Source organism: Macaca nemestrina, chromosome 9 (genome assembly GCF_043159975.1).
Source record: "Macaca nemestrina isolate mMacNem1 chromosome 9, mMacNem.hap1, whole genome shotgun sequence".
Lineage (NCBI taxonomy): Eukaryota > Metazoa > Chordata > Mammalia > Primates > Cercopithecidae > Macaca > Macaca nemestrina.
Window position 1 is genome coordinate 137,342,808 of NC_092133.1, and position 19,924 is coordinate 137,362,731.

Sequence of the window (19,924 nt, forward strand, 5' to 3'; positions counted from 1 at the left end):
ATAAAGCACTGGCTAAGTAGACGTGGGACACCAAAAACAGTATCTTTTATAGCCCCCAAACAGCATTTGTCTCGTGTCGTTTTCCAGGGTGCAACCATGTCGCCATTTCTTCGGATTGGCTTGTCCAACTTTGACTGCGGGTCCTGCCAGTCTTGTCAGGGCGAGGCTGTTAACCCTTACTGTGCTGTGCTCGTCAAAGAGTATGTCGAATCAGGTAAGTTTGAGTGGGTTTTCAAAGCAGGGGAGGAGGAGGAAAATCCTGCTATGAACTATGTATAAAGCAAGGTCTTCCAGAACATTTGACATCATCTGGTGGAACCAAATCCTACCATTTAGGACACTGATGACGCCCAGCAAAGCCAAGGGCTTCCTTCTGGACACACATTTCGTGATGGACTCTAAACCAGGACCCGATGGCCCACCGGTGGCTCTATTACACCGTCTCATTTTTCCCACATATACAAAAGGAAAGAGACAGTTGGGTTGAGAAAATTACATAAGGAGTTAATGGGAAGGAGCTCTAATGAGCTGAAGTAGAACATGGCCCTATGTGGTTAAGCCTGGTTACTTTAAATAAGTCTAGGTAGATTAAGACTGCATAATCTTCCAACCAACTCTAAAGACTACTTACTGCTGCTTTGGCAAACTTCAGTGGATATTACAAAGCATCTATAATTAGCCATTAGAGTCCAAATTTCAGAAAACGTACTTTTGCACTCACTAAGGTCTTGGCTGAATGGAAGAATCGTGATGTTTCATCAAGTTTAAATATTTACAGGCAGCTCAAGGTGAGGGGGAAAGTGGGACAGCCACCCAACGTCCCATTTGTGGGTTCAGAATGTTCCGTTCCAACAGCCTTATGTGTAGGGAATTTCTCTGTGGGCACATTGACCAGCTTCCGCTCTCTGAGAGCCTCAGCTCCGCATTGTAAGTTTGCCGTGGATTTCCAAAGGAAAAGTAGGAGGGAGTTTAGATCCCACAACTCTCCTGACTGCACACCTTTTCTTGTTTCCCTACGTGCATTTTGATTTTAGCAGACACTTTGTAGAGAATGATAATGACAATGGATGCAGGCTTGCAGTAACTGTGGAAGCCGTCACAGTTCACTTACACAAAAGTGTTTACAGAGAGACCACTGCAAGAGTGCTGGGGCCAGAGCATAGAGGGAAAAAAAGTCAACTAAATAAGCAGAAGGAACTCAGGAAGACTGCCTTCCCTTTAGAGCATCTATTCTTGCAGAAGAAAGTGGCAATAAACAAAAATACCAACAGCAGGTAATGAAGGAACAAAAAGCAGTGTAAAGAAGAGAGGACTGGGGGCAGGGATGTGTGTTATCTTATATAGGGTTGTCCTGCAAAGGCCTGTGAGCAGGGACATTTGCAGATGCAAGAAGAAACTGACTCAGATGTTCAGAACCTCCTGCCAGATGCTCACAGTTCACATTTAGGGGTTCCCAAACCTACTATTTTGCATCCCCCACCAAAAGACTTTTTGCTTCACAGCTGACTTTGTCCTTCCAGCCACTCTGAACACATCAAAGCCAGGGAGACTGTCTGAATCATCTTGATTTCCTTTCTGCCCAGAGTTCTCTCCTGTTTAGTTAAAAGTGTGAATGCCACTTGCTCCCAACCTAAAACCTTTCAAATGTCACAGACATCTTTGAAGTGTAAAATGTCTGAGTTTTTCAAAGCCGCCTTTGACTTAATGGGTCTCCTGGATCCAGTTCTCTTTACCCTCTCAGTTCTCCCTGACATTTGCCTCCTGAGGGCCTTTTTTTTTTTTTTTTTAATTGCTTTTGGCCTTGCCTTTGAACTTGGTCTAATCAGCCATGTGGATCGAGAGACCTTGTCAGAAAAGAAGGAAACTGGTTTTCCTAAAGATTAGCCTGTGGAGTTGGAGGGAGTTTAGAGATTTTTGCTTTTGATTTTATTTTGGGTTTGTTCTGAAAAGAAATCACTCTGAATATTATCATTCAATATTTACTTCTACAGAATTTAAACACATTTCAGTTCTTGGAGTGTAAGACTGTGTTTTCCACAATAAGCCAACAGAACAAGGACAAACAGACCATGGGACTGTGGGGCTGTGAGTCATTGAAAACGGTAACACTCTAGATAGTCAGGATCCTCTGTTTAGGTAATTACACATGTGGTGAATGCAAATGTAAAAAGTGCCTTGCTTCGAGGATGTTTGCCCCTTCTCGGAGGATTTTTGGCCCTTTTCTCCAGGCACAGAGAATGGTTACCATCAAAAGGAATTATCCAAAAGGGAAGCTTCAGGTCTGTGGAAGTAAAATGTTACTGTGATCATTAATATTGCCATTGGTTTCTAAAAAGCCCAATCTCCAGTCCAATTTTTTTTAACCAACCCACAAAAACTTTCCCTTTTCTATTCCACCTTTAGTAATCTCATGGTTTATATCGTTCCTAGCCAAGTTTATCTAACATTTGAGTTTCAAGCTTATTCAACTCCTTGTATACCCCCAAAATAAATACTAATTTAACAAATGCTAAATGCCTGCTCTGCTTAGCTTTGTGTGTTGGACGGAAGGGGCCCTCGAAAGTTAGAAGGGCTTTATTTCCTGGCTGTAAGCGGATTTTTCCCCTTTTGCTTAATCGACATCTCTGAATTGCTAAATCTGCCACTTAATGTGCTTATATCACAAGAAACAAACCCTCAAATGCAGGTTTCTGCTTCTGAAATGATTAAAGAATAAATACCAGAGAAAATTCAATGTGCATGAAAGACAAGGAAAAACTTCTTAATTAGCAAACTCTTTGCCAATCACAGTGCGGCTTTAGGGAGGTTTCCCCTAAACTGACCTTCCCGTCTACAGATTCATTACTATTTCCAGGGCTGCTACCTGCTTACCTTTCCTCACTTGCAGACTTGCAGTCTGCTTCAGCCTCGCTGGCTCCATGAGTGAAGACCAGCACCACCTCTCCGAGTTGCCCATCAGCTTTTGCTGAGGGTGCATGGTACATGTAAAATGTATCTTCACCCAAGAATTAGAGAAGGAAATAATGGCTCATTATGTTTTAAAGATCATTGCCTCTTACTGTATTTATGTCAAATGGAAAAAAATTTAAATATTTATTAAAGGAGCATTCATTATACGCTTAAATTATGCCACTATGTCTTTCAGATGAACACACAGTAGTTTTGAATTGACTATGTTTAACCCGGGGCCAGTGAGGTTAATCAGCCGTAGGATTAACACGACAGATTAATAAAGGAGAATCTCAAAGGCATAAAAGATTTTTTAAAAAGTTTGTTGCTCAGGTGTTTACAGCCAGAGTGAAGCAACTAACTGTTGATTAGGAAAAGAACATTTTGAAACCAACCCGATAGTACCATAGACGGTTGTTTTTGGCTAATTATAGAAATGGACCCTTTTGATCTTAAAGCTTGGAACTTTCTGAGTTTCTTCCTCAGGAAAGGATCCCCACACCTCTCAAAAAAATATTAAAGAACTGAAACTTACCACATCATGGCATCCAGAGATGGAAGTGCCAGGCTCCTGGTTCATTGTGATTGGTTCCTTACCCCTCCCAAGTTCCTGTTTTCTCATACAAAGTTACATTTCTTACCTGCTGTATAAATCCCTAGTTTTAGCCGGTCTTGGAGATCGACTTCAGACTGAGCTCTCGTCTCCTTGGCTGCAGCACCCAATTAAAGCCTTCATCCTTGGCAATTCTCGTCATTTCAGTCATTGACTTTCTGTGTGGTGAGCAGCAAAACCTAGAACGCCTGGTGTTTCGGTAACAATTTCCAGTCCAAGGCATTAGCAGATTGTTGTCTGAGTTACCTACATTGGAACTTATAAGGTTCAATGCATCACCTTGCATCTAGACCGGGGGACTGTCTCATTCTGTCCCATATTGTCTCTGATTGTTTATGTGCTGCTTTTGTCTTCCCAACAGAATTCTATATCCCAGAGAACAGAGGGAGCAGGTGCTACCGTTGAGTTGAACTGAATTATTTTCCAGCCCTGGCTGAAGGAGTAATGAGAACTTACCTTTCTGTTCCTAGAGAATGGGCAGATGTATATCCAGAAAAAGCCTACCATGTACCCACCCTGGGACAGCACTTTTGATGCCCACATCAACAAGGGAAGAGTCATGCAGATCATTGTGAAAGGCAAAAACGTGGACCTCATCTCTGAAACCACTGTGGAACTCTACTCGCTGGCTGAGAGGTGCAGGAAGAACAACGGGAAGACAGAAATATGGGTAACGTTGTGTAAAGTGTATGCACCTAAGGGATAAGCATGATGGTAACAGACGACTGGCTCAGAACTCCATGTCAATCTGAAGGTGTGATTACACTGGCCTCGGGTCACCAGGCTCCCTACCACTTCCTTATTGGTGATTTGACAATGGCAATGGTTATTCTTGATGGGCTGTAGAACACATTGACATCTTCAGATGCCCACATCAAAGAGATGTAGAAAGTCTCTTAGACTATGATAAAGTGTTATTTATTTAAAACTGTTAAAGCAGGCTTGGAACATCTTAAATTCCCCTTAAGTGGGGGATGAATTTTTGTCTATCAATCCAGTTGTCAGTTTCATTCACTTTTTCAGTTTTGGGAATAATATTTGTATATAAAACTTAAGATTTATCAAACAACAACTAATGCTTTTTAACTTAGAAATTACTTGTTTAATCCAATAGACTCAGAACACATTGAGATATCAAAATCTTAATTTTATTAAACTTCATCAATACATTTCTTTTTCTTTTTCTTTTTTTTCTTCTCTTTTTTTTTTTTAAACAGAGTCTTGCTCTGTCACCCAGGCTGGTGTGCAGTGGCACGATCTCGGCTCACTGCAAACTCAGCCTCCCAGGTTTACACCATCCTCCTGCCTCAGCCTCCCAAGTAGCTGGGACTACAGGTGCACGCCGCCATGCCCCGCTAATTTTTCGTATTTTAGTAGAGACGGGGTTTCACTGTGTTAGCCAGAATGGTCTCGATCTCCTGATCTTGTGATCCACCTGCCTCGGCCTCCCAAAGTGCTGGGATTACAGGCGTGAGCCACCGCGCCCGGCCCATCAGTACATTTTTAAAGTAAGTAAAAAGCTATCAGAATGTGAGAGGATAGAACAAAGATCCATTTAATGTTTGGTCTTTTCTCTCCATATTTCGACAGTTCCTACAATTTTTTTTCAGCTGTAATGAATTCACTTAGCTTACTTTGACTAAGAAGTGCATCATACACAATTCATCTTAGCACACCAAGTTGTTAAAAACCTGGATTATGGTAGTAAATATTTAGAAATGTTAAAAGGAAGGGTAAAATAATGAAAGCGTTAAAAAAAATTCTAATGAAAATTTCTGAGGCACCAAAGAAAAGAAAATATATCAGTAAGAAACTGCTTTTACCTGATCTGAAATCCAGAAAATATTTTCAAATGTTTATATCATCTGTGCCAAAGGAGGGAATCCTGACTTTCTGCTTCTTACTTTCTTTTTTTTTTTTTTTTTGAGACGGAGTCTTGCTCTGTCACCCAGGCTGGAGTGCAGTGGCCGGATCTCAGCTCACTGCAAGCTCCGCCTCCCGGGTTTACGCCATTCTCCTGCCTCAGCCTCCCGAGTAGCTGGGACTACAGGCGCCCGCCACCTCGCCCGGCTATTTTTTTTGTATTTTTTAGTAGAGACGGGGTTTCACCGTGTTAGCCGGGATCGTCTCTCGATCTCCTGACCTCGTGATCCGCCCGTCTCGGCCTCCCAAAGTGCTGGGATTACAGGCTTGAGCCACCGCGCCCAGCCGCTTCTTACTTTCTATAACTGATTTTAAGAAATCCACTCAAAAGATTTTCAAGTCACAGGTTTCAAATGGGAATGACATAAACCTAAAAACTAGGGTTTTGTGTCAGTTTTGTATTTTTGACCTAAAAAAAATTAATGCTTTTTAAGAAAGTATAAAAATCTTTGCTTGCATCGCTAAAGTAATCTTTAGAGACAAATATATGCCAAGATTTTTAAAAAGGTGCTCATGCCCATGCTTAGCTATGTCCAGGTAATTCAGCTGGGCAGTATCTACTCAGCACTTGTGTGTTGGCTTGGGAAAAGGGTTCCTGGGGCTGGGCGCGGTGGCTCATGCCTGTAATCCCAGCACTTTGGGAGGCCAAGGTGGGCAGTTCACCTGAAGTCAGGAGTTCAAGACTAGCCTGGCCAACATGGCGATACCTTGTCTCTACTAAAAATACAAAAATTAGCCGGGCATGGTGGTAGGTGCCTGTAATCCCAGCTACTTGGGAGGCTGAGGCAGGAGAATCACTGGAACCCAGGAGGCGGAAGTTGCAGTGAACCTAATTGTTTTATTAGGTAGAAGCAGGAATGGAGGAAACTGAGGAAGACCAGTTTATTGGGTCTACCTAACTTTTTTTTAAAAGAATCGTCAATTCCCCGATTTTAAAAATACAGTTCTATTCATGTTTCCTTCTCAATTAATGAAAGGGTAAGTCGGGGGGCGGGATCTTTTTGTTAAGTAGTCTTCACTGATATGCAGGTTGCCGTTCTGTTTATATCTCTTCAAGTTGCATATGATTTCTTGCCTAGGATTTTGCTTATTTCATCCTTAACAGACTTTTCCTTGCATTCTAGGATTATTTAGACATAAGCACATGGTGGCATTCAGATGCTCATTTCACCAACTAGCACACTTTTTGCACTTTTAAGCTTTGGTGGACTTTTTGTTTTGTTTTTTTTTTTTATTTTTTTGACAAGGTTATTTCTTAATTTACTTTTATTTTAAGGGCCAACAGGTTGTTTGGGACTTAACATTTTCCCTTGCTTCTTTTGGAATCTACATTTCTAACACTCATTTCTCTAAAGAAAATGATATTCTCACATTTGCCTTTCATGTCTCTCAATGCCATATTGAGAGACACTTTTTGTTTCCCCAAGGTTGTGACTGTTTTCATGGCTATCTCCTATTTGCTCCCCAAAGTGTACTGGAATATGGCTTTCTATGGGTGCTGTTTTTCCAGGAGCTAATTGCTTTAATTTCTCCATCACTACTAAGTACGGAATATTGCCAACTTTGTGGTCACCTGGTGCCAATTTTCACTATTCCATTTGGAAACGGGCCCCTTGCCATAGCTCTTCCATCTCCATTTTTGCCTCCATCTTTACTCCTTATTCCACAAGCCAGAGAACAATGGTGCATACCTGCCATGTCAAAAGTACTTTTTTTCTATGAATCTATTGAAACTCATATGAAAATGTATAGTTGTCGCAGCAATGCAAGCTTATTTTATCACAAAATTCTCACAGCAGTAATGCTGTGACATAGGCATTGCTATTATGTCCGTTTTTCAGCAATTTCCCAAGACGGTGACTGGCACAAGGTCGCATAACCAGAAAATTATTTAGCCATGATTCAAATTCAATCCTGAGTTCCACAGGACATTACTTGCTATTTCTTAGTTACTCTGGCTCACCTGGCTAACCCACGGACATAATGACCAATAATGACCTTCAAGTCATGTTCTTTCTTATTCTTTTTGGTCTGTTGATGGCATAATGGGATGGTTTAATAGATTAACATCAGTGCTCAGGTTGTCTTGGACTTGGATTTGTCCTTTCTTCTGCTTATGTCACTTCATGGGAGATCCTACATCATCCCTTAAAATGACACTTTGTTCTGCCCTCTTATACATAATAATAGAGTACTGAAGTATATATTTATATACACTTATAAATTCCTTCCCAGACCAGTGTAATTAGAATTTTCTTTAGTGGAGGATCCAAGACTTACCTAAAAATACAATCTCTCTTTGTGAAAGAGAAAAACCACCCCCACTGAATGCCCTGATTAACTTAGGCATGCATCCCAGATAGAAAGGAAGACAGGGGCCTGGGAGCAGCCTCAAAGAGGCAGGATTTATCTTTCCCTTCAAAAGAAGAGCTTTTTCCCCAAGGAAGCCAGTCCCAGTGCCTGCGATTCTTTTGTAATGATGAAGATCTGGGTCTTCCCTGTGACAGTTCTTCAGATAAGCAGCATCACCACACCAGAAAACCGAATAGAATCTGTTTTAGGATTTTATTTCTTCCTCATGTAAGTTTTTAGATCCAAATAAAATTAATGAATTGCTGGGATGTTTTAAGAAAAGAAAGGCGACTGTCACAGTTGCTACAGTCGTCTGATGACAATGAGTGTGCGTACAGTGGAGAGTAACAATGATTGTATTCTGTGTTGGAAATCTCTTGCCATCGTCAGTAGCCAGTGATGTCATTGAGCTCAGGGCTTGTTTCGCATTCTGACTGATGTTTCTCTCCTTCTCCCAACCAGTTAGAGCTGAAACCTCAAGGCCGAATGCTAATGAATGCAAGATACTTTCTGGAAATGAGTGGCAAGTGACATTTCTTCTTCCTGTTTGGGGGTGAGGAGGGCATGGCCTTCTCCTCAAATGCAGCTTATTTTACCTTTGCAATTATTGTAGAAAAGAATAAAGAGGCACAAAATTGTTTTAAAATTCTCAGAGACACTCAGGCATGACTTTAAAAGACACTATCTGGGCCAGAAAAATGTAGAAATATAAAACATTTACAGCCCTTGTTTTTAAGTGATGTGAATCCATATGCCCAATGCTCTTAGACTCTGTCTTTATTTTAGTTTAGGAATTCAGTCTAAGTACAAAAGACTGTTGATGTGTGGTTATGTGTGTACACACTGTCTATGTTTAAATGATGTGTTCTAACAACCTGCCATATTATCAGTAGAATACAAATTAAGAAGTAGATAAATATGTTCCATAAAATTAGTAACAAAATGCTAATACTTGAAGTAAGTCACCTCAAGTCCTTTTAGGAACAAGAAAAGGTGAGAAAACATATAGCTAAAGGGTTTTGGTTCCACGTTACATGTGGACTTTGGCCACAGAAGTTAAATTTCCCGGTACAATGTGCTGAGACAGGCTGTCAGGGCTGAGTATGTGAATCAAATCCCCCTATTTATAAAATCCTAAGCCACAGCATGGACATGTAAATTTACTGATGGTAAACTCACTTCATTTTTTCCTAAATTAGTTTTACTACCAAGAAGAAGTGAGTTTGACCTCATGCATTTATGGTGCTTTCTGAGTTTTGGCTTACCATATATAATTCCTCCGGGTCTAAATTCAAACAAATACATCAGAGAAATACAATATTATGAAATAATCACAGAAAACATTATTATGAAATAATCATAGAAAACTCACCAGATATTCGATGATATTGAGGCCTGGGTGATTCATCTTTTAGGTGTGATAATAATATTGTGGTTATGTTTTTTAAAAGGCATGCTAACCTTTTACAGATATATGCTGAAATATTTTAGATTAAAAAAAATGATACCATGGCTTTGCTTCAAAATAATCCAGGGGCATGGGGTGTAGGATGGACAGGGTATACTGAAAGACAGTGGCCATTAATTAATAATTGCTGAAACTGAATGACTGATACATGGAAATTGATTATAGTATTTGCTCAACTTTTATGTATATTTGAAATTTTCCAGAATAAAAATTTTTTAAGAGAAAGAAAGCATTACTGAGAAGGGAAAAATGTACCGGAAATTTTATTTCTTTTTCCTCTTGGAAGGTGTAGATATATAGTACACATAGTACAACTTTTGAATTGGCTGAGGTAGAGTGATTGCAGGACATCTGAATAACCAGATTTGCGTAAAAGGTGAAAGTGCTGACCTAAATAATAGTATCAATGATGTTTAATTCCTTGAATAAGAGAAATACATTCCTCCCATTAGTTTAAAGCATGACCCAATGTAAATTGAAAAAGGGTCCTGTCTGGGCATGGTGGCTCATACCTGTAATCCCAGTACTTTGGGAGGATGAGGCAGGCAGATCACCTGAGCTCAGGAGTTCCAGACTAGCCTGGGCAACATGGCAAAACCCATTCTCTACCCAAAATACACAAATTAGCCAGAGCTGGTGGTGCATGCCTGTAGTCCCAGCTACTTGTGAGGCTGAGGTGGGAGGATGGTCTGAGCCCATGTTGTCGAAGTTGCAGCGAGCAGTGATTTTGCTACTGCACTGCAGCCTGGATGAGAGAGAGAGAGAGAGAGAGAAAGAAAGAGAAAGGGAGAGAGAGGAAGGAAGGAAGGAAGGAAGGAAGGAAGGAAGGAAGGAAGGAAGGAAGGAAGGAAGGAAGGAAGGAAGGAAGGAAGGAAGGAAGGGAGGGAGGGAGGGAGGGAGGGAGGGAGGGAGGGAGGGAGGGAGGGAGGGAGGGAGGGAGGGAGGGAGGGAGGGAAAGAAAGAAAGAAAAAGAAAGAAAGAAAAAGAAAGAAAGAGAAAGAAAGAAAGAAAGAAAGAGAAAGAAAGAAAGAAAGAGAGGGAGACAAGGGGGAGGGAGGGAAGAAAGGAGAAAAAGTGTCCTTTGAAAGAAAGAAGGGAGGGGAGGGGAGGGGAGGGGAGGGGAGGGGAGGGGAGGGGAGGGGAGGGGAGGGGAGGGGAGGGAAGGGAAGGGAAGGGAAGGGAAGGGAAGGGAAGGGAAGGGAAGGGAAGGGAAGGGAAAAAGGGCCCTTCATCAGAATGCAAGTATTTTTGGTAATTGATTTTAAGATCCCTGCTTTGAAAAACAATTCCATGGACAGTCCTCCTATTCCTGTGGAACTTAAATACTTTATTAGAATGAGAGAGCAAATTCAGTTGGGCAAAAACAATGATATTCCACAAACAATAATGACAAAAGCCTAGGAAATGTTTTAAGAATAAAGCTTTGTAATATTTAAAACTTTTTATATCTAGATCCAAATTGACACTCGGTCTCTAAATTTTTATATGTCAAAAAAATCTAATTTTAAAAACCAAAGTTATGGAATAACCTAACTAGAAAATTCCTGGTTAATGACAAGGAAGAGAGTAGAGGATGCCACTTTCTTTTAAGAATGCTTATTGTTAGTATAATAAATCATCTTCTGAAGGATTCAGGAAAGCAAAACGTGTTCTTCTACTCAGGGAACATGAACTCAGATTGAAGAGGTGGTACAGATCAGACAATTAGATAAAATTATAACCTAAACCACACAAATACTGATTAACCAAGAGATCAGTGTATGTTGCCTTCATTTCAGTAAGTTCCACAGTGTGGGCATTAAAGGGTAGGAAGAGTTGAGTTTTCTGAAGAAGAGGGATGGCCTTACAAGGAGGAAAAAGTAAAGGCTTGAGCAGGAATATGCCATGGGTGAGGGCTGCGGGGAGAACAGCCTAGGTAGACTCTCAGGCTCCTGCTGAAACCAGAATGAAGAGTCAGAGACAGATATTGGAGGGCAAGAGGAGTGCATAGTCTTGGGTTGTGCTTTGAACTAATGGGAAGAATATACTTTCTTTTACTTAAGGAATTACACAGTATTGGTCTACAAAATTTCACTTATGTTATGGAGAAGTGATAAAAATCTGTTCTAGGAGTGTGGCTACAGGAATAAAATAAAAGGAATAGTCTAAAAGACAATACTGTTGCAGAAAGATTTCATTGTAGAGTAGATGAAATATCTACAGAATGCCTGTTAAGGGTACATAGTTGAGATGCTTTATAATTCTTTAAAAATTAGGCTGGGAGCAATGGCTAATGCCTATAATTCCAGCACTTTAGGAGGCCAAGGTGGGAGGATCACTTGCGCCCAGGAGTTTGAGACCAGCCTGGGCAGTGTAGAGTGACCCCATCTTTACAAGAAAATTTAAAAATTACCTGGGTATGGTGGCACATGCCTGTAGTCTCACCTACTTGGGAGGCTGAGGCAGGAGGATCGCTTGAGCCCATGACATCAAAGATACAGTGAGCCAAGATAGTGCCACTGCTCTCCAGCCTGGGCAACAGAACAAGACCCTGTCTCCAAATAATAATAATAATAATAATTACTCCTTAAAAATGTAAGTTGAATGAAGGGGAAAAGTGTTGAGAATATCTCTTAAAATAGCTAGACTGGGAAAATGGTAGGAGTGGCAGAAGTGGGAGATATGGAAAGAAGAGGAAAATGAGTGGGGGATAAGGAATTCAAATTTGAATAACACTTGAGATAATACCATGTCTCTAGTGTTCCTCTTCCATGGAAGCCTCAAGTCCTCTAACTCACCAGGAAGTAAATGGCTCCGCTCTCCATAGCAGACTACTTTGTTCTTTCTCTTTGAAATCCCCTCATGTTGAGTTTTTGAGCAGGAATCATTTTTTCTCTGCTTCCTCTGTTCTCCTGTTATTACTTTCTTGTAACTTCAGAATTCCCCATGGTCGTCTCATGCCCCCCGCCCTTCTATTTCACACCTTCCTATGTTTCTCTATTCATTCAGTAACCAACCTTCAACCCATATATCATCACTCAGAATTCTCCACCTCCAGGGACTCACACTCAGAACTTGTTTTTCCAGAGCTCATCCTCCTCCCCTGTCAATTCTGCCCTTCTTCTCAGCCAATAAGTACTAGCCTTTAGTTCAGTTTCCCTTTTACCCCATTTATTAGCCCACTTCTGGCATTAACTCGCTACCTAGCCTGGCTCCCATGATAAGCCTTTGTCAGCACTCTGCTCTCGTTAGTTCCCTCTTTGCCATGGATATTCTGATCTCCAAACCTTGCATTCTCCCCTCTCATTCTCCCCGGCTTTGCTAGAAAAAGTCGTACAGCTAAGTGTGTTACAAACAGATGGTATTAGATGACGTCCCTATGGTTCAGACTCTATGTTTGGCTTCTTAGCAGACCTCTCCAACTAAATTTCCTGTACTTACACATTTTAAGGGGCCAAATTAAACTAAGTATCCAAAATTACACTTACCACATTCACGAGCAACCTATTTCTTTTATAACTTACTATCGTACTTAATTATATAATAACTCATTCTACAAAACCTGGACATAATTTTTATAGCCTCCTTTTCCTCCAACTTCCATATGAGTGCATCAGTCAATCATTTATGTTCATGTTGTCTAGTCAATATTTTGTCCATTTCATTATCTAATTACTTCCTGACTACCTCCTGCCATATCCCATCCATTCTCCTATGGTGGTCCTAGAAGTAACAATGCCAAGCTCCAATCTGACCACATAATGCCTCTGCCCCTGCTGCAGCGTTCCAGCATCTGCAAATTGTCTGCAGGAAAGTGTCCAAACTGATCTAACACGTACACATCTTCTGGAAGTGACTGCTGATCATTTCTGCTTCACCCTCTGCACTCTGGCAATGCCCAGCTAGTTCTGGACCCCCACCCGCACCCTGAGGAACCTTAGCTCTGTAGTTTTGCTCATTCCCTTCCACCCAGAGAGAGCAACTTTGGCTTTTCCCCACCATACCTTCTCCCACACATTAGTAGGAGTTATCTGTCCTTCAGAATTCAGCACAGAAGCATCTCTGCCAGGACCTTTCTTGTCCAACTTCTCTCTTTCTCTCCTTCACCTACCTCCACCTGCCTAAGCTGGTATAGTTTCCTCATTTTCATGGTCCCATAGCATCCTGTGAATACCTCTGTACTGACATATTGATTGTCTTTCCTTTTGGACTCTTAACTCCTTGCAGGACCGTCAAAACACATCTCATTAATTCCTTTAACTTTGGCGCCAGGTTTCAGGTGAGGCATGCAGGAAACACACAATGAATGCATGTTGAACTGTTCAGCTAGACTTACCTTGGCACTTAGAAATCTCCTTCATTTCCTTTTGATTCCCACACAATGGCTCTTCCTACCATTCCCATCCTCCTTGGTTTCTGGGGGTGCCTCAGTCTCCTCTGATTCTGGGAGGTTGACCTTGCCTCCAACATGATTGGTAGAGACCCTATCTTTTTTTTTATATTTTAAAATTTATTTTATATACTTTTTTTTTCCTTAAGACGGAGTTTTATTCTTGTCACCCAGGCTGGAGTGCAATGGCACTACGTTGGCTCACCGCAACCTCCGCCTCCCGAGTTCAAGTGATTCTCCTGCCTCAGCCTCCTGAGTATCTGGGACTACAAGGATGTGCCACCATGCCCAGCTAATTTTGTATTTTTTAGTAGAGACGCGGTTTCACCATGTTGGTCAGGCTGGTCTCGAACTCCCAACCTCAGGTGATCTGCCTGCCTCGGCCTCCCAAAGTGCTGGGATTAGAGGTGTGAGCCACCATGCCCGGCAGACACCCTGTCTTCTGTCTGTCTCTGCACTTTAAGATGCAGCTACTTCCTTCCACCTTCTCCTCCTGCTCCTCTGCCTCAGAGACAGCTGCTCCCTTTCTTGGTTGCACACCTCTCATCCCAGCAGTCCTGCTCTTTCAATACAGTTTACCTCTGACATCCTCGACTCTGCCTTCTCTCTGCAGTTTCTTCCTCATTCCCAAGACATACTGCATTATCCATCTTCCCCAATCTTGAACACCATCTCTTCTTTTTTTTTCACCTTTTTACCTCCATGAGTTTTTTTTGTTTTGTTTTGTTTTGTTTTTTGTTTTTTTTTTTTGCTTTCCCTAACACACTCCTTTAAAAAGTAGTTTATATTTATCAGTTTCTGTTTCTTCCCTTCTACTTCTATTCTTAGACCCTAAGACTCTGCTGAAATGGCTTTCTCCAGGATTATGAGTTCTCACCTGCTTCTTAGCCTTCAATTTCCTTGATATCTCTCTGTCATACAATGCTGAAAATTTCATTTCTTTTCAACTTGACTGATGCGATGTTGTCCAAGTTTTCCTCTTAATTTTGCAGCTGCCTCTTCTTGGTCTCTTTTGCCATTTCTTTTCCTACCTCCTAAAAAATATGGGTACCCATATCCCTGAGCCTATTCCACACCATCATATATTGCCTCTTAAGGTTGGGTGTTCTGTGCCTGTGCCACATCTCCCTGACTTGACTGTTAGCTATGCAAAGGTGAGGAATAATACATTTCTTCAGCACATCCAGCAAAGCAGTTTACTCACAGCTGCTCAGGAAACTTGTGATTTCATTGACTACAAACAAATGATAGGTTAGACCACATAAATAGATTAGAATCCATTAGTATAAAAGAAAAAAAATTGCAAAAACCAATGAGCTCATTCAAACCAGTAAATAGAGAAATAGTCAATACCAAAAGAATTAAAGAATTCTGTTTTTACATTTACTCTTTTATAATGATTGAAAAAGAGGATAAAGGAAATCACAGAAAATAAGAGTATAAATTCATTTCTAGAAATTCCTAATATTTAAAAAAATTATAGTCTAATGTACAAATTATATATATGAACTATATATGTTTATAGTTTATAAAAACATATGTTTATGTACATGTAGACATATGTAAACATATGTAATCAATATACATATAAAATACATATATGTTATAAAAACGTGTTTATATACATGTAGACATGTATTTATATAAACATATATGTATAGACATGTATAAAATACATTTACTATACATTTAAACATATATATGATTTTTACAGTAAAAAACTGTATAGGGTCCCTAGAATAATTCACTTTCATTCCCTGCATTTAAAAGTATATTTGTCCTTTTTATTTTATTTTAATGCATCTGGACCAAAATAGAAACAAGTCACATGTTATAAACAAATGACCTACTCTACTAGTCACAAGTTGTAAATAGATTTGGACATTTATACCAGAACTTGTGGAAGAAGGTCATGAACTCAGTGACCCTTAATTTAACCCCTCATTTACCAAGCTGAATTTATTATTTCCAGCCTAGTTCCAGGTAAAAGGACCTAAATTACCTACTCTTAAAGTATCAGGCAAAGTATTATGTCCCATCTGTGGAACTGTTAAGAGGGTTACTGGAAATGCTTTTTGTCTGGGAGTTGGGATTGCCATAAAACAGATCTGTGGGCACTACAGAAAAGGCGTGAGTCCAAAAGGATGTCCTGGGATGTGGCTGGATTCCTGGAGGAGGTTTCTACCCACACAGCTCCTCCTTCGTCTACCTACAGTGTTTCTAGTCTAACCACTGTTAGGGATTGGACATTAAGGTACCTTGGAAGATCATTTGCTTCAAACGCATTGTCAGGCTACTGCCAACTGCTTAGCCAGAATCAGAGAAATTTAGCTTGAATATTATTAACTCATTGTGAAATATGATGAACCTGCTATTTAAACGAAACCTCAATGTTTTGTATTTGTAACAAAATAGAAGAAGTAATCCAAGAGTCTTCAAGCTATTGTAAAATTATGACTCTAGGATTTAAATTCATTATCCTTATTTATTTATTCATATATTTATTTGTGTATTATTTTTATTATAGCAATCGTTATTTTTATTTCTTTACTGTTCCCTGTGTTATTCTCCCTCACCTACTGAAGTATCCATTGTGCTGTTTAACCATGACTGTCTTACAATTTGGTGTTTCATGAGGACCTGGGCTTCAGCAAGGGCATCATGAGCATTCTCATAATTTGACTATCTTAGTTTTTCAACCCTTTGGAAAGATATCATCCAGGTATAGGGCACTGTAAACAGTGACTATCCAAAGCACTTTCACCAATATTCATGAGCCCAGGGTGAAATGAATAGATTGAATCTGATGGCTTGATGCTGATGACTAGGTAATGCACAGGATTACCTAGACACTAAAAAAATGCTGTGAGATATTAATTTTCTGGCCTTTTTCACATGGTAAATATGGTTGGTAGCTGGTGTATCTGATCACTGTGGACATCAGGAACCAGGACACAATGTCCCAAAGTTCCTTTCCCCTCACACAACATCCTGGTCAGCTCCTCCCAGTCTACTCCAGCATGTCTCCAACAACTGACTGTAAAGCTTCCTGGCACCTCTGAAATACTGTTCCCAAGATGCTGTCAGTAACCATGTGATTCTCTAGAATTACCGACAGGAAAGCCTTTGCCACTTCCTGCCTTTTCTGGTTGAGTCATCATTGACAGTGACAAAGAGAGGTTAATAGATACCTTCAAAGTTCTAATCTCTGGTTTTGAAACTTGAAGAGGATAGCTCAGCCCAGTCAAAGAGGAGCGAAGGATTGAGCCAGTAATCCAACATTGTTTTCACCCTCTAATAATATGCCCTGTGATGAATCTATGTTGTAGAATTAAGGAAAGATGCTTAGTGTGGTACCCACCATAGTGAGTACCTGGAATGTTTCAGCAAATTCTCAGTGCTGGTTCTCCTCTAGCCCTTGCCCATCTCCCTCCCCTCCTGACCCAGATGGAATAGGAGTTTTCCTGTTGCAGACCTTCACTTTCTCCCCCTTTCTCTTCCTATAGACACAAAGGACATGAGTGAATTTGAGACGGAAGGCTTCTTTGCTTTGCATCAGCGCCGGGGTGCCATCAAGCAGGCAAAAGTCCACCACGTCAAGTGCCACGAGTTCACCGCCACCTTCTTCCCACAGCCCACGTTTTGCTCTGTCTGCCACGAGTTTGTCTGGTACGGTCACTTGGCATCTCCCTCCAAGTTTTGTTGCATCTTCTTAATCCTGTAGGCTGGCATGCTCCACCATGGGGTTATACTGGAGTAAGTGCTACCTCAGCGTTGTCAGGGACCTCGCCGGAACTGAGAAGGTTCAAATGGTGTGATCCAATAGAAGAGGTGCGTGAGGAAGCCAGGTCTAGTCAGGAAAAATGCCCATGGGATTTTAGTTTCTGCCTCAATCGGGAGCTACTGGGGGTAAGTGGGAAGGAACAGAAGTGAAAGGTATGTTTATTACAAGCAGTTTTCCAGTTTTATAGTCAAAACTTCCCCCACCTAATGGCCCAACCGTGCTGGTGCTACGTTTTGCAACAGGCAGCACTTTGCCATTGTAGCTAACGGTTTAAATGTTTATGAGGCTCTTGGGTATCTTAACAGCCATCAAACAGATCAGTTTAAGCCTCAGTAACCACACAGCAAAGGCTACGACAGAGTAGAGACTTGAAATGACTCCTGTTTCTGGCTCTCAGCATCCTAGCCTATTAAGGGATACTCTTCCCTTTAGGCTATGCAGAAACTGTTAAAGCACAGCTCCCGTGTAACCAGGGTATCCACATGCCAGATTGGCTTGGAGGGTTTTCAGCAACCTGCTTTCGTCTAATCACCGGAACCTCCTTTCTCTCTAATCATGGATGTCACTCAGGAATCGGCCCTACATGTGAGACTTTGTTGGTTGCATGAGACTTTGTCAGATGCTCAGAAAGAGGAAATAAAATGTTACAGATGTCTTTGTTCATCTGGAGTGAGCTCACCGAGGCCATGAATTTTTAAATCTAGCACAGGGGAATGTGCTACAAAGAGTCCGTGATGCAAGAGTCCGTGATGCATGCGTTTTCATTCATGCGTTTTAATCTCTATACGTTTGTTTGGAAAATACAACAATAAAAAAGAAATCAGCCGCTTCTCCTTTATTTATTTATCAAACTTTTTAAAAAGCAGCTTAAAATGAAAAACACTCTGTTAATACTCTCGGCAAATGATACAAGAGGGCTACTGATCAGAAACTGCTCTGTGATCTTAGGGGGTTATGAGATCTCATTCACCTCTTAAATGCTGTTGGTGCTGATGTTGATACCAACGTTGAAATAAATCAGTGTGTGCTTTATTACAGGGGCCTGAACAAACAGGGCTACCAGTGCCGACGTAAGTAAGAGGGTTTCGGTTGTAGTACCATCATTCTTTTTATTTAGTTATTCCTTAGGCTATGAAGATCATAAGCTGCATTTTTTTTTCCTTTTCAGAATGCAATGCAGCAATTCACAAGAAGTGTATTGATAAAGTTATAGCAAAGTGCACAGGATCAGCTATCAATAGCCGAGAAACCATGGTACGCATTTACATTCCTCTTTGACGTGCAGTGATTTTTATCAAAACGTTAAATGTTACAGCCCACGAATGCTTCTGAATAATGCCAGAACTTGAATCCTTCCATTTATCAGTGAACATCCATCTCCCTAAAACTCTTTCCTCTTCAATAATGATTATTATCGAGTTACCCAAACCAGAGGGTGAATTCGAAATTAGCCAGGCATGGTGGCATAAGCCTGTAATCCCAGCTACTCAGAAGGCTAGGGCAGGAGAATCTCTTGAACTCAGGAGGCGGAGGTTGCAGTGAACCAAGACCACGCCACTGCACTCCAGCCTGAGCAACAGAGTGAGACTCCATCTCAAAAAAAAAAAAAAAAAAAGAGAAACAAAAGGAAATCTGCACTTGTACCTCCTATATATACACAAATTATATACAGGAAGAATTTTCATGGCTCTACTTTTCCAGAAAAATGGCACAGAAAGTGGCCAGAAAGCCTAGTTTAGATTAATTATATGAGAACAATCCTTGTGGCACCCCCAGCTGGAAATGACAGTAAAAGAGTAAATAAAGGCAAATGATGATAAGATACTGCAACATGGCATTTACAAGGTCAGAGATAATAACAAAGGCGTAATGTTATGTTGAGAAGCAAATATTTCTTTTAGAATAAACTTTGAGGTATAATCTGAAGACAAATTATATTTTACCTAATGGAGGAGGGAAACTGGGCTAGCATGTGGGCAGCCTATCATTATGAATTTTAAATTGTTTTAAATTTGTATGTATTTAGGAGGTACAAGTGCAGATTTCTTTTTTTTTTTTCAATTTTTTTTTTTTTTTTTGAGATGTAATCTTACTCTGTCACTCAGGCTGGAGTGCAGTGGCATGATCTTGGCTCACTGCAACCTCCGCCTTTCAGGATCAAGAGATTCTCCTGCCTCAGCCTCCCAAGTAGCTGGGATTATAGGCATACACCACCATGCCTGGCTAATTTTTGTATTTTTAGTAGAGATGGGGTTTCACAATGTTGGCCAAGCTGGTCTCGAACTCCTGACCTCAAGTGATTCACCTGTCTCGGCCTCCAAAAGTTCTGGGATTACAGGCATGAGCCACCACACCTGGCCTACAAGTGCAGATTTCTTCTATGCATATGTTACCTAGTGGGGAAATCTGGGCTTCTAGCGAACCCACCATCCGAAGAGTGAATACTACACCCAATAGGTAATTTTC

The 19,924-nt window shown here is 40.8% G+C and overlaps 1 protein-coding gene across 6 annotated transcripts in view; it reads left to right on the forward strand.

The window, feature by feature from the left end:
• The window catches only part of LOC105494358 (protein kinase C theta), a 144,612-nt gene that overhangs the window by 61,078 nt on the left and 63,610 nt on the right, over positions 1-19,924 (forward strand). For 3 of the 6 annotated variants that reach the window (XM_011762706.3, XM_011762704.3, XM_011762705.3), the window contains exons 2-7: positions 88-214; positions 4,033-4,232; positions 8,300-8,360; positions 17,181-17,343; positions 18,497-18,528; positions 18,627-18,712. In XM_011762706.3, the coding sequence (XP_011761008.1) occupies positions 97-214; positions 4,033-4,232; positions 8,300-8,360; positions 17,181-17,343; positions 18,497-18,528; positions 18,627-18,712 (660 nt within the window). In that variant the 5' untranslated portion in view covers positions 88-96. Of the gene's footprint in view, positions 1-82; positions 215-4,032; positions 4,233-4,295; positions 4,317-8,299; positions 8,361-17,180; positions 17,344-18,496; positions 18,529-18,626; positions 18,713-19,924 lie in introns of those variants that run through there. The other 3 variants (XM_071070499.1, XM_011762708.3, XM_011762707.3) reach the window with 3 other exon arrangements.